The sequence below is a fragment of the Cervus canadensis genome, chromosome 19, assembly GCF_019320065.1.
Source record: "Cervus canadensis isolate Bull #8, Minnesota chromosome 19, ASM1932006v1, whole genome shotgun sequence".
In the NCBI taxonomy this organism is placed as follows: Eukaryota; Metazoa; Chordata; class Mammalia; order Artiodactyla; family Cervidae; genus Cervus; species Cervus canadensis.
The window spans coordinates 27665782-27691346 of NC_057404.1; the positions used below are offsets into that span (position 1 = coordinate 27665782).

At 38.5% G+C, this 25565-nt stretch overlaps 1 protein-coding gene across 2 annotated transcripts; it reads left to right on the plus strand.

The window, feature by feature from the left end:
- Window positions 1-262: 262 nt before the first annotated feature.
- Window positions 263-14164, plus strand: MEPE (matrix extracellular phosphoglycoprotein). Of its 2 annotated transcripts, none has more exons than XM_043438582.1 (5): window positions 263-336; window positions 2503-2568; window positions 6052-6105; window positions 7124-7216; window positions 12328-14164. In XM_043438582.1, exons 2-5 carry the CDS (start codon window positions 2515-2517, stop codon window positions 13786-13788), a joined length of 1662 nt encoding a protein of 553 aa, XP_043294517.1. In that variant the 5' UTR covers window positions 263-336; window positions 2503-2514; the 3' UTR covers window positions 13789-14164. The 2 variants fall into 2 exon arrangements, with proteins under 2 accessions (XP_043294517.1, XP_043294515.1); XM_043438580.1 differs by having other exon boundaries at window positions 265-336; window positions 12325-14164.
- The last annotated feature ends 11401 nt before the right edge of the window (window positions 14165-25565 follow it).

Consider the following 25565-nt stretch of genomic DNA (forward strand, 5'->3'; position numbering starts at 1 on the left):
AACTTGCGAGTTACTCAGCCAGAACTAATAGTTCTGAAATCACTTTTAATTATTTGACAACATAATATACCAAGCTGAGGTATTTATATTTTCTGTTTATCCCACTTTCTGGAACATTTGATAGCAGCTTTTTACCACAAAAACATTTTTAGATTAAAATTACTCTGCCCCCTATGGTTATCTGTGGACACTGGTAGCAAATTGTTTTCTAGTGCTAAATGAGCCAGTGCTGATTGGCCATTGGGTACTCTAACAAACTTTAAATTTCAGCAAAATACCCAAAGACTGCTAATCCTGCAGAAGAAACCAGGTATTCTGAAGGTCAAAGATCTCCAGGTAATTTGACTCTCTTGATAGCAAATAGCCTTATAACATAGTTTACATTTTTAAGATGCATGCCATTCAGGTAGGAATGTTGCTTTTGAAAATAAATGCATATTGAAAATATTTTCCAGTGGGCACAACTATGTAATATTTAGTGTTTTGTTTTATAAAAAGAAAGTGCGTTACTAAGCTCTAGAAATGAACAACTAAAATTTGTGGCTTGGTAGCATTTTCTCTCTGGTCTGACTACCAATATTATCAATCTACACAATGACTCAAGGACTTTAATTTTACTCTATACTTTTGCTTATAAGACAGAATAAGGATAATATGATCAGACTTATGCTCTCAAACCTCATCTGTGCTGATATTTCTATTGATTAGCATAAGTTATTAGATACATGGCTTACACTGTCCTGATCCCTAGAACGCTCAGAAGCTAAATCATGACTAGGATTAAGGTTCTTAAAATTGCATTAATTTAGAGGATAATAGCCCAGGATTTTAGAATATATTTAATAGTTTTATTTATTTCACCAAAGTTTTTACTTTGAAATGATTGAAAATTACAATAGTATTTAGCTTATTTTTCCTATTAAAAGTATTTTTCTCTCAAGTACTACCAAAGAGTGGTGTAAATTTTTAATTTTCATATTGGTTGTTATATGTCTGTGTGGTAATTAGTAAAATACTTAGTATCAAAACCAACAGATGAGTCATCCAAAGTTATGTCAATTTTCTTTTTCAATCTATTGGCTTTCTAGACTTAAACAAACTCAGTAGATTCTCTTAACACATTTACCAAAGTATAAACATGTACCTTTATCCATAATAAAATGTTAGTCTTTTAAACATCATTTTGTTGAGCCCAATATAATTCTATGATTAGCCTTTATATCAACTCCATGTAGATTGTTCTGCAATAAGATAAAAGAATAGAAACTTATTCAAGGTGGTGTAGAGTCTGGCTCTAGGGCTACATTGCCTGGCTGCTAATCCTGGTTCTGCCTCTGAACACCTAGGAATTCTGGGACAAATTATTTGAATTTGTGTCTATTTATTAATCTATAAAACAGGGCTGGTAACATCACCTAACTCCATAGGGTTATTGTTATCTACAATAATTGAATACATGTCAAATTTTTAGAACAGTGTTTGGCTCATTTTAGTTTTCAGTAAATGTTAGCTATTAAAATAGGTATTATATAAATTGTCTTGGTCTCCAGACCACAGGTGGCTCCCACTTCATATACTTTGCTAATGAGTATGAGGATATATATTTGGGCACCAGGCTGATAGCAAACAAGATTTCATTCCTCACAGTGGGGCTTGCTATCCTGGCAGATTCATTTAGTCTGTTACGAGCTGTTATACTAACTTAATGTTATTTTTAAACTGTTCATTTATTTTAATGACTATAGCTAACCTTTATTGAGCATTTACTATGTGCCAGACTTTGTGTAAAGAGCTATCTAAGAGTTTTTTCATCAGATATAACTATAAATATTACTCACGTCTTACAAATGAGGTAACCAAAGTTAGGAGAGTTTAAATGACTTGCCCAGGGTTCCTTGGCTATTAAATAACAGAGTCAAGAACTCAAACATAAATCTCACTTTAAAACCCTAGTTCTTAATTTTGCTATACTTCCTCTCTGAGACATAGAATTCTGAGTTGATCATTGCTATCATCACACAGGTCCCTGAGTAAGCTGAATACACTTACAAAGGGCTAAAAGAAAATGGTCATTTAAAAATCTTTTTTCCCTTTCTTGTTCAAATTACATTTCTATTGATCTATCTTCAAGTTTACTAACTCTTTGCTTAATATTATTCTGAATTATATAAATAATTCAATTAAATTCTCTCTCTCTAAAGACAAAAGGGAAAAGTTTGGGCTGACAATAGAGTAAATAAATATCTATAAATTCATTTCTATATTGTTTTAATAATGTTGGACAATTTTCACATTCACATTGGAATGATTAGACATATGAAAGCTCTTAAAGTTTCTACACTTAGATTTAAATTATATACAGTTTTTTTAAACAAAAGGAAATGGACTAATGGACTGCTAAGGGGATGGATATTTATATAGACTTTTGTGTTCTATTTATTCTTATGGCTACAGTTCATAACTGGCAATACTTTAGGATAAAATATTATTGTCTTTTTACAGAGATTCTCAAAGATGCGAATCTTCTGTTTGGAACTGCTCCTTTTCAGCTTGACCCTGGCAGCACCAGTAAGCATTTACAAATTCAGTTGCACATCATATAATCTCTTGCTCTCTTTATCTATTTTTCCTTTAAGCAACATCTTTGTAAACTAGTAGCACTTACCTAGTTCAGTTACAATAAAATACCGAACACAGAGAAGTATCCAACACTTGGCACAAATGTCTGTCACCAAGAAGGCCCTCAACGAACATGTAAGAATTACAAGATGTCCACATGTTGCCTTTGGAGAAGCACCAGAAAGAATATTTTCAAGAAAACCAATAGCCAGCCATAGTGTTTCAATCAGTTAATGCCAATGAGCAAATATACTCTAATTGTAACATGTCAAAAGAACTTCTCAATATTTTACCAAAATCTGAAAAGAGTTTGACTTGAATGCTCTATGGCTAAGCAACTAGACTGTATAACTGTAAGACTACACAAAGGAACCAGAGCTTTTCTGTAATTCTTGCAACATTCCAACACTGTGAGATCCTGCTAGTGATCTTCTCTTCATCAGCAAGGCTAAAGATGGAAAGAAGTTCCCCGCAGCTTAACCCAAATCAAGCTCCAGTTTCCTTCTGTGTCTTTTCTTCTCCTTGATTCACCCAGATAAACACTCAGGATGTGACTAACTCATCTTGTGAAAATGCTGAGTGTTACAGATATTTTCTGCCAAGGAGACACAGTGCTCATAAGATAATGTCTGAAAAACATCCTAACTTCTCAGGGTTGGAGAAGCGTGGAAGCAAGTGGTCATTCTGTTGTCAGAGAAGAACTTACATACAGGTCCTGAGTGAGTGGGTAAGCAACCACTGACAAGCGTGAGCCATGCCAACCGCTGAGGAGAGTAGGAGTTGAGAAAACAGGTCCCCTCTCAGCACGCATGCTCTAGCAGTCCTGTGGGGGTGCGTACAGCTTAAAATAGACATCTGCCAGGCCCAATACACAGAACTGACTTTGCTCAGTCAGGGCCACAGAGGCACGCGCGAGGCGTGAGGAGGATGGAGTGGGTCCTGCTGACCCAGCTCAATCCCACCAGCTGAGGATGGGTCTATTTTGAGCAACACATTCCAAAGGACAGCTGGAGCGGCATCTCTGACCATTTTCCAGTAAATGTGCTATGTCAACATCAATCCACTGACCACTGGTCAAGAGAGGATGCCAGTCTTCTTCCTCTGAAGGAAACAAGGCCATCTCCATTTCAGAGCCACGTTCAAGGGCAGAACTGCCAAGTGGGTAGGGAGGGGGTGTGGGAGGAGGAGTGGTGCAGATTTCAAGTGAAAGAGGTTAGGCAAGGATACAGAGACAAATTTGGAATTACAAATAGCTATGTGTGACGTTTTCTTCCAAATGGATTTTATTTGGGTAATTATCTAAATTATTCAATTACAGATTGGTGGTATCAGAAATCAGTGTATACTGAGCCACTTACCTATGTTCTGGATATATAATCCAAATTCAAACTCTAGGAGAGGAAAAGATTTTCCTCAATCTTCTTTGGGTCTCTGGCTGGGTCTGAAAATGAAACCAACAAAGACAGATTAACAGGAGAAGAGCATACAAATTTGTTTTATAATTTTACAGGTATATGGAAGACTTCACAAAAGAATGAGGGCTGAAAGAAATGATGAGGGCAGGAGGTTTTTAATTCCATTTAGACAAAGTAGTAAGATATTGTGAAGAATTGACAGGACAAACAGGATAGGATTAGATAATCCTTATCTTCCTTAATTAGGAAGATCAAGATTAGTTTAACAAGATTTATTTGCATATTCCCCTGTGCCATCTCTAGACCGATAAGAAATTGTCTCTAGTAAAAGGAGAATTTATTCCCTACCTTTAGGCAGAAAAGGAAACTTTTTCTACATGTTTTACTTCTTAATTGCCTTCAGCTCAAAATAATTTTTATGTCAAAAAGGCATATTTAGGGGACTTCCCTGGTGATCCAGTGCTTAAGACTTCGCTTTTCAATGCAGGGGGTACAGGTTCGATCACTAGTCAGGGAGTTAAGATCCCACAAGCTTTGTGGCCAAAAACTAAACCATAAAACAGAAACAACACTGCAACAATTTCAATGAAGACATTTTAAATGGTTCACATTTTTAAAAGGCATATTTAGGGGTAACATTCTTGTTTCCTTCAAAAACAAAATTTTAAGTGGAAAAAATAAAATATGATTGTTGAGCCATGCAATTTAATTAATAAGCATCAATATGCAATGAGACCATAAAGACTTTGTTATAGGTTACTTTGTTATAAATTTATGATTTATTATTGTGAACTATATTTAGGTTCTCTATACTATCATGTAAGTTTTTCACACGTTACATGTATGTTCTGTAAGAAGATACTGAATACCCCAAACTATCATTTCTTTCTTTTGCTTAATAGGTACCTATATCATTTTTTAAAATATTTTCTCTCTCCTATAGCCCCATTTCCAGAGCTACTTAAGCTCTTTTGATATTTCTGAGGAATGATACAATGCTCTAAATTTATATGCACATGATCGTATAAGAACCAACAAAAGGAGGGGGCAATAAAGGGTAGAATTATAAAATATGCCCTTAGGGGATAAAAATTACTATGAAATTGAAAAAAAAAGTAACTTTCTTCAGTTTTTTTGTTAGGTAAGATTCTGGATTTTTGATAGTAGAAGCAATGGAAAGCTTAACCGTTCATAGTGTCATCCCATAAATCACATTCTATAAAATACAATCTTTCAAAATGTCATTTTCCCTTTCCCTGAAAGAAAAACTGCCCAGGTGACTGGCAACAACAAAGTCCCCTCTCCAGTGTATTCCTTCCCCTTTGGTGCAGGGCTATGGTTTCACTTTTGATGGACCATCAGGAGCATCATATCCTAATTCTAACAGCAATGACTGAACTTATACCATCAATGCACATACAATCCACACCTCACTCAACTCTGATTTTAGTTCACCGATACCAAACACTCCCAGCGTGCCAGGGAAAATTTTTCAGTGGATACAAATGACATTTAAGCTTTTTCACTTGGAGGGCCACCCCTCCCAACTCAGCTGTTCTCCCATACTGAACGAGGTTCTTAGTAGAGACAGCACTGTCTCCCTCTAGGGAAGGAAGGTCAGCACCCTCCTTCAATGTAGAAACAAATGTCATGTACGTGACCATCTTCTTTTGGTCAGAATGATTTTCTACATTGAATAACCCAGTGAGAGAAAAAGGTTTCTCAGGTGGCACACAGAAGAATCTTCCTGCCAACGCAGGAAACTTGGGTTTGGTCCCTGGGTTGGGATGATCCCCTGGAGGAGGAAATAGCAACCCACCCTAGTATTCTGGCCTGGAAAATTCCATGGACAGAGGAGCCTGGTGGGCTACTGTCCATGGGGTCACGAAGAGTTGGATACGACTGAGGGACTGAGAACTGAGCACTGAGTGAGAAAAATAAAGGAGACATTTATTGTTTGAAGAAATGAGTGAAAGAAGAAATACTTGGTGATGTTTTATTTCTTGTTTCCTTTCAGACATTGCAACCACAGGCTGAGAAAACGAAGCAAGACTGTGTGGAAGAACAGAGGGTAAACAGAATTATTCTTCTCAAATACACCTCTTCCAACTCTATAAAGAGAAAAGTCAATATGGGGAAATTTTTAACTGTCAAAATATTCTTGTGTACCTAGAATGGAAATGGAAAATTACACAACCTACTTTTGGCACTTTTAATTCACACAATGTGTGATATAAAAGAAAAAAGCCTTCTGAATGGGAACTTGTTTCTCTTCATGTGATTTCTTCCTTCAGAGGGATAAAATTCTAGGATGTTGCTATTAGCAAACAATATTTTCCCATGCATGTACATGAGAACAAAGTAATAAATGAGGGAGAAAACAAAGGGAAGTGAGCGAACAAGTCCTTATGAGGAATTCTCTGTACATGGAGTTAGTTTTCACATGCAACCAGAAAGTTAAACAAGAACTCTCAGCATTTCATGTCACCAAATTGCAGTTTACTTCTGCCTAGCAGGGTTTCTCCTGGCGGTCTCAGAAAATTCTGTTCTAAAAACTAACAATCTTCTGTTCTCTATCTTAGCTTAAAATTACAAAGGCAAAAACTACAAGCTTAAGAGCCTGAATGTTTATGCTGCGAGTTTTGCCAATTTGACATCAGCATGAATACTGTAAAATCCGCCTTTCTCCTCATACCGCTGCCTTCTCCTACCTGAAAATATTACCCATTCTCCATTTGCATTGAAATTTATAGTAAAATTGATACACTCTGAGGAGAGAGCTGTTTGATATTCATACTCATCGTCAAGGAAAACCGATTTACAGACAGAAACAAGCTGCTCTCTTCGGGAGCTGGCTGACATACGCCCTCCTGTGGTTATCAGAAGTACTACCATCTGTTAGATGCATAAGTAGACTTCACCGGAGTTAAAAATATCTTTTACTATTAAAAAGAGAGCCAGACAAAAACCACTACAATATTGTAAAGTAATTAGCCTCCGACTAATAAAAATAAATGGAAAAAAAAGAGAGCCAGAAAACTTCTAAGTTAAAGATAAATCCACATTAATACAATGTTGTGTTTTTGTAGATAACGTACAAGGGTCACCATGAGAAACATGGTTATTATATGTTTAAATATGCTTCCACCTCGTCTGGAAGGAAAAACCAAACTGATGTGAAGGTAAGTCGAATCCAAGTGATCCTTATCCTGAGCCAGCTCTGGATCAACACTGGGAGAAACTGTAAGGGAGACATTTACTTTTGTCTGGTCTGGAGTTTCTGTCTGTGGCTGGTGCTTTTGTCCCTTTCCCTGGTCCCAGGCTCCTGGAGCATCTCTGCTACGGACCTCTGGGTCCCAGAGTCTTCCTGACACAGACAGGCCACCTCATGCCCTGGCCCAAACCCTACCCTGCTTTAAGACCTGCCACAGCACATGTGATGCTGGTGGACGCCAGACACCCATGAGTTTTTCATGTTATTGCTTCTGAGTAAAGTAAAGTTTCTCCAGCACCACAATTCAAAGGCATCAATTATTTGGCGTTCTGCCCTCTTTATGGTCCAGCTCTCTCAACTGTATGTGACCACTGGGAAGACACATACTATACAGCCTTGACTATACATACAGACCTTTGTCAGCAGTGTAATGTCTCTGCTTTTCAAACACTGAAACGTTTGATCCTTTATAAGGAGGTTTTCTGGACATACTGTATCATATGCTCTTATGGGGGAGGGATTAGAAGGAAATCATTTTGACCTTTTTTAGGAAAAAGTGACACATTTTAATGTCCCTTAAATTCATTCTACAGATGACACTATCTGTGTCAGGATGCTTGGAAGAGAAAGAATAAGTGCTCTGTCACTGGAGTAAAACAATACTTCTTTTCACTCAGTCCCTTCTTGTAAATTCATTGGCCAAAGAGCTAGAAACAGTTTAAAATGCCATCAACAAAATGACTATTTACTTTTTTCCCCCAAATCTGGCTTCATTCCCCATAAAAGTAGCAGTTTCCCTTCAGAATGTTATTTTGTTCTGCTCAATATTCTTTAAATGCATCTCTAAGATTTAACATCTGTAAGACTCAGTGTCTTTTAAACTTACTGGTTGTAACAAATATATGTTGAGTGCTTCCTATTGTTCAAGATATTATGTGAGATAAATGATTGATAAAACTTAACTCTTTCCAGGATTTTAGAGTTAGAAAAGAATAAAATGTGCTTACAAAATTGACTATACCCTGAAAAAGAAAGTGCTATCTGAGTGGTACCCCCAAAAGTCATGCTTTAGGGCTTGGAGTAGAAAAGATTAGTTCCTAAACTGGTGCTCACAGAAAGCTATATATTGGAAATAATTCAGCTGGAGGATGAGTAGGATTTGAGTAAACATTTGTGTGGGAGAGACTGTTCTCCATGAAAAGAATAAAGTGAGCCAAGGCATGGAGATAGGAAAGCAGGATATAGGAAAGCAGATTGGCCAATGGATACGTTCACTGTTCAACCATCATACAATCAACAATGCAATCAGAAGTCAACTGGCATAAGCAAATGCAAAATGATTGGCCATCATATACCACGATTTAGAAGTTGTTTAACTTTTCTATAAAAGAAATCTGTTTGATCTATAAAGAAATTCACACAGCTCATTAGTATACATGTTACTGTTTCAAAAGCAGTAAAAGCATCAAATATAAAACAAAACTCCCCCCTTCAGAATAGGAAGGGGAAAAATTAAGAAGGGATTATTATAGTGTACCTGTTTAACTCAAAAGTTTCTATTAGCAGTGAGATAATGAACTTGGTTGCAAAGGAAAGAATAGATGTCCAGGTAAAACTTTTCCAGATGCAATGGCTTAAGTCAAATGTTTAAAATATTTTTTATTCCAAAAAAAACCTCATCATAAAGTTTTTCTATTATATTTTCCCTCATGAGAAAACCTTACTTATTTTCAGAATATACCTGCTATAAAAGATTAGTAAATAATAACTCCCCAAAATAAGTCATTTCAAATTATATCTTAAAAATACTACACATTGAAATGTTTGGGTACTGCATATTAGCCAGCTTTGTAAGAATAGAAGACACCCCCATAAATCATTTTTATCTTGATAATTACCCTCTGCCTCCAATGTTAATAAGATTTATATAAAAAAGCAGGCAGACTTCCAAGTAGAACAGTACTCCTATTTGAGGACGGATCTGAACCTAGTGACGTAATAACAGTGACCTGCATGTGTCAACCTGGAGAAGACAAAGCATTCAGTGAATACGGAGGAAACCTTTCCTTTCCCGGAAGGGTTGTACACGAAAGAGGAAATAACCTTAACGACTGTTCCATCAGGAAAAAAGGGATACTAGTTACTGGTTGCAGGTTAAAAAAAATTGAAAAAAAATTTAGAATATCCTTAAGTGAAATGATCTGACATGAAAAGTAACAAGCAATTAGCTGACAAAATGTTCCGGGACAGACCAGCTGACCACAGATCATATGTGTGAAGGACGTGGGCTGGGAGGCTGGGACACCCAACTCTGTCTCTAACTGAATGTTGCATTTAGAGCTCAGATTCTATAGCCTCTCAACAGCAATATGTCTAATATAAAAGTTATCTTTTTTCTTGCCTTCACTTTTGCATGTCAACATTCTAGTTATTAAAGAAAAGGAAGAGAAGTCGCTCAGTCACGTCCGACTCTTTGCGACCCCATGGACTATAGCTTATCAGGCTCCTCCGTCCATGGGATTCTCCAGGCAAGAGTACTGGAGCGGGTTGCCATTTCCCCTTCTTCAATTTGGGCACCAGTAGAAGGTTTTTCTTTGTAACTTTTTTCTTTGGCATAATCCTAATCCAAGTGATTACATCTCATTCTCAGACACTGCAGCAGACTCCTAACTGTTCTTTCTTAGCCTGATTCCTCCTTGTTACTCTCTTGCTCATACACCATCACTGCCTCCCCATCCTCTATAAAATAAAACCAAATTCTTCTGCCTGAAGTTCTGACACTCTGTATGTCTGTGCAAACCCTGACTGAATACCAGGTCTCTGCCCTACCACATCGCCCCCAAACTTCATTAAACCCTGTAGGACCACTACCTCTGCCATTTAATAAGTCACCAGGTACTGCCTGGAACATAAAACACCAACCCAACTTCTTATATGTCTCAGTCTCTCAATAAATATCTCTTATTTTGATTTCATGTTATCCACCAGTTCAAAGGTTTATGTAGTGTTGTAAATTTTAGCTCACCTTATAAGCTTGAGGTGGAGGGAAAGTATGCTATTTATTCTGCCTATAATTGTTCTTTTGCTCAAGAGCTCCCACCCATGTGTTAATAAATGCGGAGGGAGTATGCAGAAATTAATTTAAATTCAACCTATTTAAATTAAGTTTATCTAATCTTTAACTGTTCAGTCTCTTTTGGATAAAAATGCTCAGATCCTCACTTCCGCCATCTCCCCCTAAGATGGCAAGAATGCATATAAGGGAGTCAGGTATGGCTTAACACCATCCACTACAACGTGGCCAGGTTACTCAGTCATGTCCAATTCTTTGCGACCCCATGGACTGTAGCCCTTCAGGCTCCTTAGTCCATAGGATTTTCCAGGCAGAAATACTGGAGTGGGTTGTCATTTCCTTCTCTAGTCCACTACATACCATACACCATATGTACAAACACGGCTTATACAACAGTGGAGAGGAAGTCACGGCATCCTCAGACATGGAAGGGGCAATACTGCTTGCCCTGCCAAGTCACTGGCTACAACAGCTTAGGGCCAAACAGTACAGTCTCAGGGTGATGGAGGGCACAGTGGGGATTCAGCCTCTCCTGGATCTCATGGACAATGTAGATCCCTCTTTGTCTATATATGTCTCACATTATTCCTAGTATATATGCTCCATCTAAATACATTGCTCCTTTTAGAGCCACTTCACTCCCTCTGGAAAGTTCCTGAAAACTCTCAGATGCTTCCACAGAGAAAGAGGGAGTGGGCAAAATCAATCTCAGTCCCTCTTCTTCCTGACCACATTGTTCAAGCTTCTTGCATCTTGGCTGTACCTCAGGTTTGGTAAGGTGCTGTCTATGAAGCAGCATCCTTACAGACCTTCTCCCCGAAAAGGAAAAATTGAGATACAAGCATAAACACTCTTCTTCTCCACTCTCTTTTTCATCCCATTATTCTCTCAGCGGCTTTTCTTATCTGGGCCTTCATTATTTAAACTTATGATCTAGAAGAGTAGTTCTCAAAGTGTAGTTACAGGCCAGCAGCATCAACATCAGCTGGGAACTTGTCATAAATGCAGATTCTTGAGCCTCACCCCAAGCCTATAGAATCACAAACTCTGGCCATTGGGTCCAACAATCTTTGTTTCAGTAAGCCTTCCAAATAGTTCTGATAAGTGCTAAATTTGAAAACTATTGATCTAGACTATCTAATTTGGTTTGTTACATGACAAAAGAGGAAGAAAATAAAGATAATGATTACCTTCTCAGACAATAACCAGGGTCACCAACAGTTGTTGCAAGATCCTTTGTTTGAATATCAGAAGCTTAGTATTACCTACATTCTTTTATTTGTATATCCTCTGTAAAAAAAAAAAAAAGGGAAAAAGAAGAGAGGAAAATATTTATACCTTTGAAGACCAGGGCCAAAACAAAGAGAGAGAATAGGGGTGTGGGGAGGGAGAGAGAGAGAGAGAATGAGAGAGAGAGAATAATCATGTTTGAAAGATGAACTCCATTTCACTTGAAATGTCTCACTGGTCACAAGGTGAGGACCACACTCTGTCTTCCTTAAATTCAGATCCTCCTTTAAAATCAGGCCCTAATCTATATTTCCAAATTTACTTCTCTTATTTGTCTTCCTTAAATTCAGATCCTCCTTTAAAATCAGGCCCTAATCTATATTTCCAAATTTACTTCTCTTATTTAGGATTACACTTTTTATCATTCTCTTTAGGCTTTCTCTACTCCAGCCTTATAGTTTTATTCATATTATCTTTCAAATGTTTCCTGTTTCCAAACCTTTGAATATGATACTTATTCTTAGGATAGTGTCACCATTTTCCTTTCATGTATTGGAATCTCACCCACTCTTAAAGCCTTGTTCATTCTTCTTTTTCTGTGAAACCTGCTTTGTCTATTTCAAAATTCTCTCTGCCAACAAATCTCTTTTGAGTTAAAAGACTCTTTTTATTAAGTATCTGGTGGGGTTTTAAACATTATGGCCTAAAAGAATTATTAAATTTTAAAAGTTTTAACATAAAATAATCACTTTATATTGAAAATTACACTTTAGCAGGAAGAAAAAACCAAAGGTATTGCTCTTCCCCATTCTGGCAAGAGAAGTCAAGAGCCAGCACCTAAAGAAAACATTGTCCAGAAAAAAGAGGAAGACTTGTTCCTTCCTGGAACCAATGAAAATAACAAAAGCACAAAATCTCAAAATCTTTTGGGAAATAAACAGTCAGTGAATGAAGACTACAGTATCAGTAGCAAAGAAAATGCCCACAGTGACCTAAAGATGTCCATTTATCCTGAATCGACTGGGAAGCATGGGGCTGAGGACAGAGACATTACTATCCGCAAACTACACAACCAAGTATATGGCACAGCTCTCATCAGAAATAACATGTACCACAGAACGGAGCCCAGGACTGTGACTGAACTCTTGGGGAAAGAAAACAAAGATAACAAACCCAGGAATGTCCTAGGCAAAATTCCAGCAGATGCCAACTATGCTAAAGCCTCCTCACATCTTAAGAATCACCAAAGAGATTCCCAAGCCCAGAATATTCCAGTAAAAAGCAAAACTACCCACCTCATCCAACACAACATGGACTATCTAAAACAGCTCCCCAAAGTAAAAAAAATCCCCAGTGATTTTGAGGGCAGTGGTTACCCTGATCTTCAAGGGAGAGGAGATAATGATCTCTCTCCTTTTAGTGGAGATGGTCCACCTTTCAAGGACATTTCTGGTAAAGCAGATGCTATTTATCCTGACCGAGAAGGTACAGATACTCAAACAGAGCTTTTCAGCCCAAGTGAAACTGAGACCACTAGCCCTGATGCAAAAGGACCAGGTTATAATGAGATCCCAGAGAAAGAAAGGAATGGCAGAAAAACTACTGGAACCAGGGGTAAAACAGCCCAAGAGGCAAATACTGCTGATGTAAGCCTAGTGGAGGGCAGCAATGACATCATAGGTAGCACGGATTTTAGGAAACTCCCTGGGAAAGAAGGAAACAGAGTGGATGGCAGCAGCCAAAATGCTCATCAAGGGGAAATAGAGTTTCATTACCCTCATGTACCCTCAAAAGACAGAAGAAAAGATGGCAGTAGTGATGGAGCTGAAAGTACTAATTATAATGAAATTCCAAAAAATGGCAAAGGTAGCAGCAGAAAAGGTACAGAACATTCTAATAGAAATCAAGAGACCTCAAAGGAAAAACAAAGATTTCCTAGTAAGAGCAAAGGTCAGGGCCAGTTCATTCCTTCTCGTGGTCTTGATAATGAAATTAAAAATGAAATAGGTTCCCATAATGGTCCCAATAATGAGGGAACCATAATAACACACAGCAGGAAAAATCATTATGTACCCCACAGACAACATAATTACACACGGAACAAGGGTGGGTCACAAAGCAAAGGCACCTGGGGTTACAGGAACTCCCATCCCAATAGGAGGCTTCGCCCCCCTAAAAAGCATGACAGTAGTGAGTCATCTGACAGCGACAGTTCCAGTGAGAGTGACGGTGACTAGAAATTCCCAGCAGGATAAAGATTTGAACTCTTAGTTATCAGTGACTTAACAGTATAAAGGGGGCCCACTTGATAGCAGATCAGATGAAGGACAGAGTCAGGAGTTGAATAAGCCAGGAGACCTGGCCTCTTGGGGAGAACTCTTGCTATCTTAATGGTCATAGTGTGAAATCCTCATGATGCTTTATGAAATTTTATTCAAAGCTATGATGCTTTTTTAAGGAAAAAAATTCATTAAGGATTCATGGAATAGGTAATATTTGAATAGGTATCATTTAAAAATAGGTTGTATCACAAAACCCTTTGTTGTTTGCTCTGTAGACATGAAAAACAATATCTCTTATATGATAATCTGTAATTAAATGACCTGTAAGAAAGTCTATTGTCTGTGGTGCTTCCTTTAAGACTCAACAAGATGAGTTCTGCCTCTGGCAAAGGCAGTGTTATGAAATTAATCCACTGACTAAGGCTTGAAAGCCTCCCTTCATCCCACTCTGCTCAAGCCAGTATTTCCTTTTTCCTCTGACCTCCTCTGCTCTAATAAAGATATCCTGCTTCATGTCCTACTATGCTCTTTTCTCTGTTGCACGTTTACAATTTCTTCTAGAACAAATTTTACTTCCTGACACAACTCTTCATGTTATCACTTTTCTCAGTTCTACCTCTTTCTAAACAAAGAAGGAAATGGGTATGCAGGAGGGAAAGAGGGAGAATTTAAGAAGGAGATGCACAAATGAAAAACCAAGGTAAAAACTTACTTTGGCAGATATTGTTCATTGGCTGATTCCAATCATCTCAAGCCTGTTTCTTTTTTCTGGCCTTTAGTATAGATGCTTTCCCAGCTAATGGCCTTGTGATACCATTCTGGAAATCAGCCCTAAGCCTTCTGATCAGAAAGAGAAGCAGAATTCTGGAAGGCTTTTGCTCTTCTCGGTAAGAGCAGGTACAGTTAGTACCATCCTTCCTCTTTTCTTACCCTATTCTTCTTTAGCAACAACATGACGCCTGGAGGTGCAGCAGCCATTTTGTGGCCAAGAGGAAAGGCACGAGATAATAGAAAAATATTTCCATCTGCCATTGCCTTCCCCCGGGGATAGAACCTACATTGGCAGGCGGTTTCTTTACCACTAAGCCACCAGGGAAGCACACAGAAACCTATACTAGCATTTAAGTTGCAGATAAGTAAGTTGAAATTGACCTGCAAGTTTTATCCCAGATTATATCAGACCTTTACATGTGAATGGTCTGATCACATGAAAAACCCTTGGTGCTGTAAAAGAAAAACAATGAGCTGTAAAGGAAAAACAGAGAGAACAAAGGTTTTCTCTGGGTGATTACAGGCGAAATCTTCCAAAGGTTGTCTGTCCTAGTCTGCTACTTAGTGGGGAAACTGTGCATTTCAATCCTCTGGTCAGATTTTAGTTCCTCTGTCCCAGCCTCAATATTCATGCATATTTATTCAAAACACTGACAATGTTTGATTTTCCTCATCCATTTAAGGGAAACACTAAATGTGTCAGCATCCATGATGCACTGCTAAGAGCTGATGCAGACATGGAGTGATGAGTCCAAAACAGAAGGCCCAATACACACCGAGAAAACCAGAACTGAAAGAGACACATGCACCCCAATGTTCATCGCAGCACTGTTTATAATAGCCAGGACATTGGAGCAACCTAGATGCCCATCAGCAGACGAATGGATAAGGAAGCTGTGGTACATATACACCGTGGAATATTACTCAGCCATTAAAAAGAATTCATTCGAATCAGTTCTAATGAGATGGATGAAACTGGAGCCCATTATACTGAGTGAAGTAAGCCAGAAAGATAAAGAACATTACAGCATACTAACACATATATATGGAGTTTAAAAAGATGGTAATGATAACCCTATATGCAAAACAGAAAAAGAGACACAGATGTACAGAATAGACTTTTAGACTCTGTGGGAGAAGGTGAAGGTGGGATGTTCTGAGAGAACAGCATTGAAACAAGTATACTATCAAGGGTGAAACAGATCACCAGCCCAGGTTGGATGCATGAGACAAGTGCTCAGGGCTAGTGCACTGGGAAGACCCAGAGGGATGGGATGGAGAGGGAGGCGGGAGGAGGGATCGGGATGGGGAACACATGTAAATCCATGGCTGATTCATGTCAATGTATGGCAAAAACCACTACAATATTGTAAAGTAATTAGCCTCCAACTAATAAAAATAAATGGAAAAAAAAGAAAAGAATATATAAACACACACACAAAACAGAAGGCCCAGAACTTTGGGAGAACCACCTGCAGTCAGGCAGTGGATCTCTGCTTCATCCAAACCCAGGTTTCAGCCACAAAGCTGCATTAGCTTCGCTTTTTTTTTTTTTTTAATTTTTAAGTAAACATAGATTTCAAAAATAGGGCAGAAAACTTCAACCTCACCAAGGTGCTGTCCATGCAACTACTGAAATGGGTACCATCTGCCACCTTGTGCCCAAAAAGAAAAGATCACTGCAGGCTCTGGAATTTATTTTTACACCTGCTACTCCCTCCAACCTCACTGCATCAGATTTCTCAGCTTGTAAATATCTACTTTGATTTTTTAGCCCTAATTAAACTGCTCTTGGAAACTACAACCAGTCAAGACACCTGATTCTGTTTGGGATGGCATTCAGCTCAGCTGAAGAACACTTACTGAATGACCACATTTTACAAAACTCCATGGGGATCAAAAGAAGAAAAGAGATGTTCCTGGCTCTTATCAAGATTGTAATTTAGTCAGGAAGACAGGCATACAAGATACAGAGTAGACTGTGGTAAGTTCAATTGTAGAAAAAAAAAGTAATTAAAGGAGTTCTGCGGAAAGGAGTTCTGCGGAAAAAGATGAACTCTCACTGAAGCAAAGAGCAAAGCTTAGTAACACATGCAGAGGGGCTGTTGATAGTTCCAATGAACAATGAGGGCTTGATAGTTTAATGCCTTAAATGATACTATATATATTTGAGAGCTTAAGAAAGATCATTCCAACAATACGACAGGGAGGTAGTGGTGGTGGGACTGGGTAGGGAGAGTTGGAAGGCAGAAGACAGGCTGTAGGGACAACCAAAGAGCGATTGCTGTAATTCATAAGAAACAACCTGGTCCCCTCATTCAGTCTTTAGGACGCACATTCACTCAAGAAGGCACTCAAGATGCATTAGTTTTTAAGTCACTATGAAGCCTGCATTTCAAAAACAACATCTAAAAAGGTGAACTCTGCAGGTCAAGATATTGATACCTAGAATCATTGGTGTTAAGATATTGTATTAGCCAGCCCAAAGGAAAAGAAGAAACAGATGGGTCTGGATGAAAGTCATGGAAAGGGGGGTTGGGAACAGAGAAAGAAGAGGGAGGAATAAGGGTTTAGAAAAAATTTAAAAGGAAAACAAAACTCCAATAAAATCTCAGGGCCAGAAACCCAGATAAGGACAAAGTAAAATGGTGAGTAGATATAGCCAATCAGTTCAGTTCAGTCGCACAATCGTGTCCAACTCTTTGTGACCCCATGAACCGCAGCACGCCAGCCTCCCTGTCCATCACCAACTCACAGAGTCCACCCAAATCCATGTCCATTGAGTCGGAGATGCCATCCAGCCATCTCATCCTCTGTCATCCCTTTCTCCTCCTGCCTTCCATCTTTCCCAGCATCAGGGTCTTTTCAAATGAGTCAGCTCTTCGCATCAGGTGGCCAAAGTATTGGAGTTTCAGCTTCAGGATCAGTCCTTCCAATGAACACCCAGGACTGATCTCCTTTAGGATGGACTGGTTGGATCTCCTTTCAGTCCAAGGGACTCTCAAGAGTCTTCTCCAACACTACAGTTCAAAAGCATCAATTCTTTGGTGCTCAGTTTTCTTCACAGTCCAACTCTCACATCTATACATGACCACTGGAAAAACCATAGGTTTGACTACACGGACCTTTGTTGACAGAGTAATGTCTCTGCTTTTTAATATGCTTTCTAGGTTGGTCATAACTTTCCTTCCAAGGAGTAAGCGTCTTTTAATTTCATGGCTGCAATCACCACCTGCAGTTATTTTGGAGCCCAGAAAAATAAAGTCAGCCACTCTTTCCACTGTTTCCTCATCTATCTGCCATGAAGTGATGGGACCTTCATGCTTTGCTGGAGCAGCCATGAAGAGATACCCCACGTCTAAGGTAAGAGGAACCCAAGTAAGACAGTAGGCACAGAGAGAGGGCATCAGAGGGCAGACACACTGAAACCACAATCACAGAAAACTAGCCAATCTGATCACAGGACCACAGCCTTGTCTAACTCAATGAAACTAAGCCATGCCGTGTGGGGCCACCCAAGACGGTCGGGTCATGGTGGAGAGGTCTGACAGAATGTGGTCCACTGGAGAAGGGAATGGCAAACTACTTCAGTATTCTTGCCTCGAGAGCCCCATGAACCGTATGAAAAAGCAAAAAGATACGACACTGAAAGAAGAACTCTCCAGGTAGGTAGGTGCCCAATATGCTACTGGAGATCAGTGGAGAAATAACTCCAGACAGAATGAAGGGTTGGAGCCAAAGCAAAAACAACACCCAGTTGAGGATGGGACTGGTGATAGAAGCAAGGTTTGATGCTGTAAAGAGCAATATTGCATAGGAACCTGGAATGTTAGGTCCATGAATGAAGGCAAATTGGAAGTAGTCAAACAGGAGATGACAAGAGTGAACATCAACATTCTAGGAATCAGCGAACTAAGATGGACTGGAATGGGTGAATTTAACTCAGATGACCATTATATCTACTACTGTGGGCACAAATCCCTTAGAAGAAATGGAATAGCCATCATAGTCAATAAAAGAGTCCAAAATGCAGTACTTGGATGCAATCTCAAAACTGACAGAATGATCTCTGTTCGTTTCCAAGGCAAACCATTCAATATCACAGTAATCCAAGTCTATGCCCCGACCAGTAATGCTGAAGAAGCTGAAGTTGAACAGTTCTATGAAGATCTACAAGACCTTCTAGAACTAATGAAAGGTGTGGCTGAACCTTGCAAAGACGCCCAGATTCTTGGCCTCTGGAGGAGAAGAATTCAATCTGGGGCCAGAGATGAGGCTTGATCACTCAGAGCTTTTGTGTAATAAAGTTTTATTAAAGTATAAAGAAGATAGAGAAAGCTTCTGACATAGACATCAGAAGGGAGTAGAAAGAGCACCCCCTTGCTCTTGTTAGCAATGGAGTTATATACTCTCCAATAAATCCAAAGAATGTCTGGAGGTTGTAATAAAGACCTCACCAGACCTACTCCTATAATTTACATTTTAAGATAACAGGATTATCCAGAAGGTTTAATCCAGAAACTGTCCTCAGGCACTACAGTTCAGTTCAGTTCAGTTCAGTTGCTCAGTCCTGTCCGACTCTTTGCGACCCCATGAATCGCAGCACGCCAGGCCTCCCTGTCCATCACCAACTCCCGGAGTTTACTCAAACTCATGCCCATCGAGTCGGAGATGCCATCCAGCCATCTCATCCTCTGTCGTCCCTTTCTCCTCCTGCCCCCAATCCCTCCCAGCATCAGGGTCTTTTCCAGTGAGTCAACTCTTTGCATCAGGTGACCAAAGTATTGGAGTTTCAGCTTCAGCATCAGTCCTTCCAATGAACACCCAAGACTGATCTCCCTTTAGGATGGACTGGTTGGATCTCCTTGCAGTCCAAGGGACTCTCAAGAGTCTTCTCCAACACCACAGTTCAAAAGCATCAATTCTTTGGTGCTCAGCTTTCTTCACAGTCCAACTCTCACATCCATACATGACCACTGGAAAAACCATAGCCTTGACCAGACAGACCTTTGTTGGCAAAGTAATGTCTCTGCTTTTTAATATGCTATCTAGGTTGGTCATAACTTTCCTTCCAAGGAGTAAGCTCTTTAAATTTCATGGCTGCAGTCACCATCTGCAGTGATTATATCCTCAGGCAGGATATATTATTGTTATATAATCCTTGTAAAGGCTGGACCTACTCCCATAATTTACATTTTAAGATAACAGGATTAGCCACAAGGTTTAATCCAGAGACTGTCCTCAGGCAGGATACATTATTGTTATATAATCCTAAGGAATGTAGAGGAAAGAAAAAAAAGTTCTTCATTTTTTCCTCCTTGAGAATTCCAGACCCCCCTCTCCTTGGGGACCCCTAGACTTCTTATCAACCTGCCTAGGAAATGACTCTCTCACTAACACCCAAAAAAGATGTCCTTTTCATTTTAGGGGACTGGAATGAAAAAGTAGAAAGTCAAGAAACACCTGGAGTAACTGGCAAATTTGGCCTTGGAGTACAGAATGAAGCAGGCAAAGGCTAATAGAATTCTGCCAAGAGAACACACTGGTCATAGCAAACACCCTCTTCCAACAACACAAGAGAAGACTCTACAATGGATATCATCAGATGGTCGACACCAAAATCAGATTGATTATATTCTTTGCAGCCAAAGATGGATTTAGGCAATAACTGCAAGTAAATCTACCATAACTTATATGATCTAGACTTTAGCTAGTAAGGACAAGAAGAGCTGAAAGGTAATTCTGTTTTACAAAATGAGTAATACTTTGTAAAGTCATAGAGAGAGTTTAGAATAGCAGATACACTCCCTGTTTAGAAATATGGCTACTGCTATACTGGTGACTCTTGAGCAACATGGGTTTGAACTGTGCAGGTCCACTTATACATGGGTTTTTATCAATAAATGTAACACTACACAACACAGGGTTGGTTGAATTTGAGAATGAGGAACCACAGATACCAAGGGCCAACCGTAAAGTTATACAGGAATTTTCAACTGTAAGGAGGTGAGTTCCCCATAACCTTGCATTGTTTAAGGGTCAACTGTATTTGATTTTTTTATTAATTAATTTTTTATGAAGGATAATTGCTTTACAGAATTTTGTTGTCTTCTGTCAAACCTCAACATCAATCAGCCATAGGTACACATATATCCCCTCCTCCCCCTTTTTTTTAGAACTTTAAAAAAAAATTTATTTTTTATTGAATGATAATTGCTTTACAGAATTTTTCTGTTTTCTGTCAAACCTCAACATGAATCAGCCATAGGTATACATATATCCCCTCCCTTTTGAGCCTCCCTCCCATCTCCCTCCCCATCCCACCCCACTAGATTGATACAGAGCCCCTGTTTGAGCTTCCTAAGCCATACAGCAAATTCCCATTGGCTATCTATTTTACATATAAGTTTCCATGTTACTCTTTCCATACATCTCACCCTCTCCTCCCTTCTCCCCATGTCCATAAGTCTATTCTCTATGTCTGCTTCTCCACTGTTTCCCTGTAAATAAATTCTTCAGAATCATTTTTCTAGATTCTGTATATATGCTGATATATATGGTGATATGTATATATCATCAAAACTGACTCAAATTAATTCCTTTTTATGCTGAGTAATATTCCATTGTGTATATGTATCACAACTTCTCTATCCATTCATCTGTTGATGGACATCTAGGTTGCTTCTATGTTCTAGCTATTATAAATAATGCTGCAATGAAAAATGAACAAGGTGAAATATGTATCTTTTTCAATTTTGGTTTACTCAAGGTATATGCTAGTGGGATTGCTGGGTCATATGGTGGTTTTATTCCTAGTTTTTTAAGGAATCTCCATACAGTCTTTCATTGTGGCTATATCAATTTACATTCCCACCAACAGTGCAAGAGCATTCCATTTTCTCCATACCCTCTCCAGCACTTATTCTTTGTAGTCTTTTTGATGAGGGTCATTCTGACTGGTGTGAGGTGATATCTCATTGCACTTTTGGTTTGCATTTCTCTAATAATGAGCGATGTTGAGCATCTTTTCATATGTTTGTTAGTCAACTGTATGTCTTCTTTGGAGAAATGTCTGTTTAGGCCTTTTTCCCACTATTTGATTGGGTTGTTTCTTTTTCTGGCACTGAGTGGTATGAGATGCTTGTATATTTTGGAAATTAATTCTTTGTCAGTTGTTTCATTTGCTATTATTTTCTCCCATTCTGAGGGCTGTCGTTTCACCTTGCTTATAGTTTCCTTTGCTGTGCAAAAGATTTTAAGTTTAATCAGGTCCCACTTGTTTACTTTTGTTTTTATTTCTGTTACTCTAGGAGGTGGGTCATAGAAAATATTGCTTTGATTTATGTCATCGAGTGTCCTGCTTATGTTTTCCTCTAAGAGTTTTATAGTTTCTGATCTTACATTTGGGTCTTTTATCCAATTTGAGTTTATCTTTGTGTATGGTGTTAGGAAGTGTTCTAATTTCATTCTTTTACATGTAGCTGTCCAGTTTTCCCAGCACCATTTATTGAAGAGACTGTCTTTGCCCCACTGTATATTATTGCCTCCTTTGTTAAAAATAAGGTACCCATGGGTGCATGGGTTTATTTATGGGATTTCTGTCTTGTTTCATTGGTCTGTATTTCTGTTTTTGTGCCAGTACCATACTGTCTTGATGACTGTGGCTTTGCAGTATAATCTGAAGTCAGGAAGGTTGAATCCTCCAGTTCCATTCTTCTTTCTCAAGACTGCTTTGACTATTCCGGGTCTTTTGTGTTTCCATATGAATTGTAAAAGTTTTTGTTCTAGTTCTGTGAAAAATGTCATTGGTAATTTGATAGGGATCACATTGAATCTGTAGATTGCATTTGGTAGTATAGTCATTTTCACAGCATTGATTCTTCCCAGCCAAGAACATGGAATATCTTTCTGTCTGTTTATATCATCTTTGATTTTTTTCATTAGTGTCTTATAGTTTTCTGTGTACAGTTCTTTTGTCTCCTTAGGTAAGTTTATTCATAGATATTTAATTCCTTTTGCTGCAAAGGTGAAGGGGATTGATTCCTTAATTTTTCTTCTGATTTTTCATTCTTAGTATATAGAAATACAAGTGATTTCTGTGTATTGATTTTTTTAAATTTTATTTTATTTTTTATTAGTTGGAGGCCAATCACTTCACAACATTTCAGTGGGTTTTGTCATACATTGACATGAATCAGCCATAGATCCACACGTATTCCCCATCCCGATCCCCCCTCCCACCTCCCTCTCCACCCGATTCCTCTGGGTCTTCCCAGTGCACCAGGCCCGAGCACTTGTCTCATGCATCCCACCTGGGCTGGTGATCTGTTTCACCATAGATAGCATACATGCTGTTCTTTTGAAACATCCCACCCTCACCTTCTCCCACAGAGTTCAAAAGTCTGTTCTGTATTTCTGTGTCTCTTTTTCTGTTTTGCATATAGGGTTATCGTTACCATCTTTCTAAATTCCTATATATGTGTTAGTATGCTGTAATGTTCTTTATCTTTCTGGCTTACTTCACTCTGTATAATGGGCTCCAGTTTCATCCATCTCATTAGAACTGGTTCAAATGAATTCTTTTTAACGGCTGAGTAATATTCCATGGTGTATATGTACCACAGCTTCCTTATCCATCATCTGCTGATGGGCATCTAGGTTGCTTCCATGTCCTGGCTATTATAAACAGTGCTGCGATGAACATTGGGGTGCACGTGTCTCTTTCAGATCTGGTTTCCTCAGTGTGTATGCCCAGAAGTGGGATTGCTGGGTCATATGGCAGTTCTATTTCCAGTTTTTTAAGAAATCTCCACACTGTTCTCCATAGTGGCTGTACTAGTTTGCATTCCCACCAACAGTGTAAGAGGGTTCCCTTTTCTCCACACCCTCTCCAGCATTTATTGCTTGTAGACTTTTGGATAGCAGCCATCCTGACTGGCGTGTAATGGTACCTCATTGTGGTTTTGATTTGCATTTCTCTGATAATGAGTGATGTTGAGCATCTTTTCATGTGTTTGTTAGCCATCTGTATGTCTTCTTTGGAGAAATGTCTGTTTAGTTCTTTGGCCCATTTTTTGATTGGGTCATTTATTTTTCTGGAATTGAGCTTCAGGAGTTGCTTGTATATTTTTGAGATTAATCCTTTGTCTGTTTCTTCATTTGCTATTATTTTCTCCCAATCTGAGGGCTGTCTTTTCACCTTGCTTATAGTTTCCTTTGTAGTGCAAAAGCTTTTAAGTTTCATTAGGTCCCATTTGTTTAGTTTTGCTTTTATTTCCAATATTCTGGGAGGTGGGTCATAGAGGATCCTGCTGTGATTTATGTCGGAGAGTGTTTTGCCTATGTTCTCCTCTAGGAGTTTTATAGTTTCTGGTCTTACATTTAGATCTTTAATCCATTTTGAGTTTATTTTTGTGTATGGTGTTAGAAAGTGTTCTAGTTTCATTCTTTTACAAGTGGTTGACCAGTTTTCCCAGCACCACTTGTTAAAGAGGTTGTCTTTTTTCCATTGTATATCCTTGCCTCCTTTGTCAAAGATAAGGTGTCCATAGGTTCGTGGATTTATCTCTGGGCTTTCTATTCTGTTCCATTGATCTATATTTCTGTCTTTGTGCCAGTACCATACTGTCTTGATGACTGTGGCTTTGTAGTAGAGTTGTGTATTGATTTTGTATCCTGACACTTTACTAAATTCACTGATTAGCTCTAGTAATTTCTGGACACTATCTTTAGGGTTTTCTACATGCAGTATCATGTCATCTGTAAACAGTGTGAGCTTTACTTCTTTTCTGATCTGGATTCCTTTTATTTCTTTTTCTTCTCTGATTGCTGTAGCTAGGATTTCCAGAACTATGTTGAATAATAGTGATGAAAGTAGACACCTTTGTCTTGTTCCTGATCTTAGGGGGAATGCTTTCAGTTTTTCACCATTGAGAATAATGTTTGCCATAGGCTTATCATATATGGCCTTTACTATGGTGAGGTAGATCCCTTCTATGCCCGTTTTTTAAAGAGTTTTAATCATAAATGGCTGCTGAATTTTGTCACAGGCTTTTTCTGCATCTATTGAGATGATCATATGGTTTTTACCTTTAAGTTTGTTAATATGGTGTATCACACTGATTGATTTGCATATATTGAAGAATCCTTGCATCCCTGGAATAAACCCAAACTGATCATGGTGTATGAACTTTCTGATGTGTTGCAAAATTCTGTTTGCTAAACTTTTGTTAAGGATTTTTGCATCTACACTCATCAGTGATATTGGCCTGTAGTTTTCTTTTTTGTGTTGTCTTTGTCTGGTTTTGGTAGCAGGGTGATGATGGCCTTGTAAAATGAGTTTGGAAGTGTTCCTTCCTCTGCAATTTTATGAGAGAGTTGTAGAAAGATAGGCTTTAACTCTTCTCTAAGTTTGATTGAATTCTCCTGTGAAGTCATCTGGTCCTGGGCTTTGTTTTTTTGGGAGATTTTTGATCACAGCTTCAGTTTCTGTGCTTGTGATTGGGTTGTTCATAATTTGTATTTCTTCCTGGTTCAGTCTTGGGAGATTGAACTTTTCTAAGAATCTGTCCATTTCTTTCAAGTTATCTATTTTATTGCCATAATAGTCTCTTATAATCCTTAGTATTTCTGCATTGTCTGTTGTAACCTCTCCTTTTTCATTTCTAATTTTATTGATTTGATTCTTCTCTCTCTTTTTTTTTGATGAGTCTGGCTAAAGGGTTGTCAATTTCATTTATCTTCTCAAAGAACCAGCTTTTAGTTTTATTAATCTTTACGATTGTTTCTTTCACTTCTTTTTCATTTATTTCTGCTCAGATCTTTATGATTTCCTTCCTTCTACTAATTTTGGGGATTTTTTGTTCTTTTTCCAGTTGTTTTAGGTGCAAAGTTCAGTTGTCTATTCAATGTTTTTCTTGTTTCTTGAGGTAGGATTGTATTGCTATAAACTTCCCTCTTAG

Bases quoted from the DNA above. Each gene is read 5' to 3' on its own strand.
- MEPE (XM_043438580.1), top strand. From the start codon at position 2,515: ATGCGAATCTTCTGTTTGGAACTGCTCCTTTTCAGCTTGACCCTGGCA. The intron at 2,569-6,051 runs GTAAGCATTTAC...GTTTCCTTTCAG, and splicing joins GCTTGACCCTGGCAGCACCA to ACATTGCAACCACAGGCTGA. The intron at 7,217-12,324 runs GTAAGTCGAATC...ATTACACTTTAG, and splicing joins AAAACCAAACTGATGTGAAG to CAGGAAGAAAAAACCAAAGG.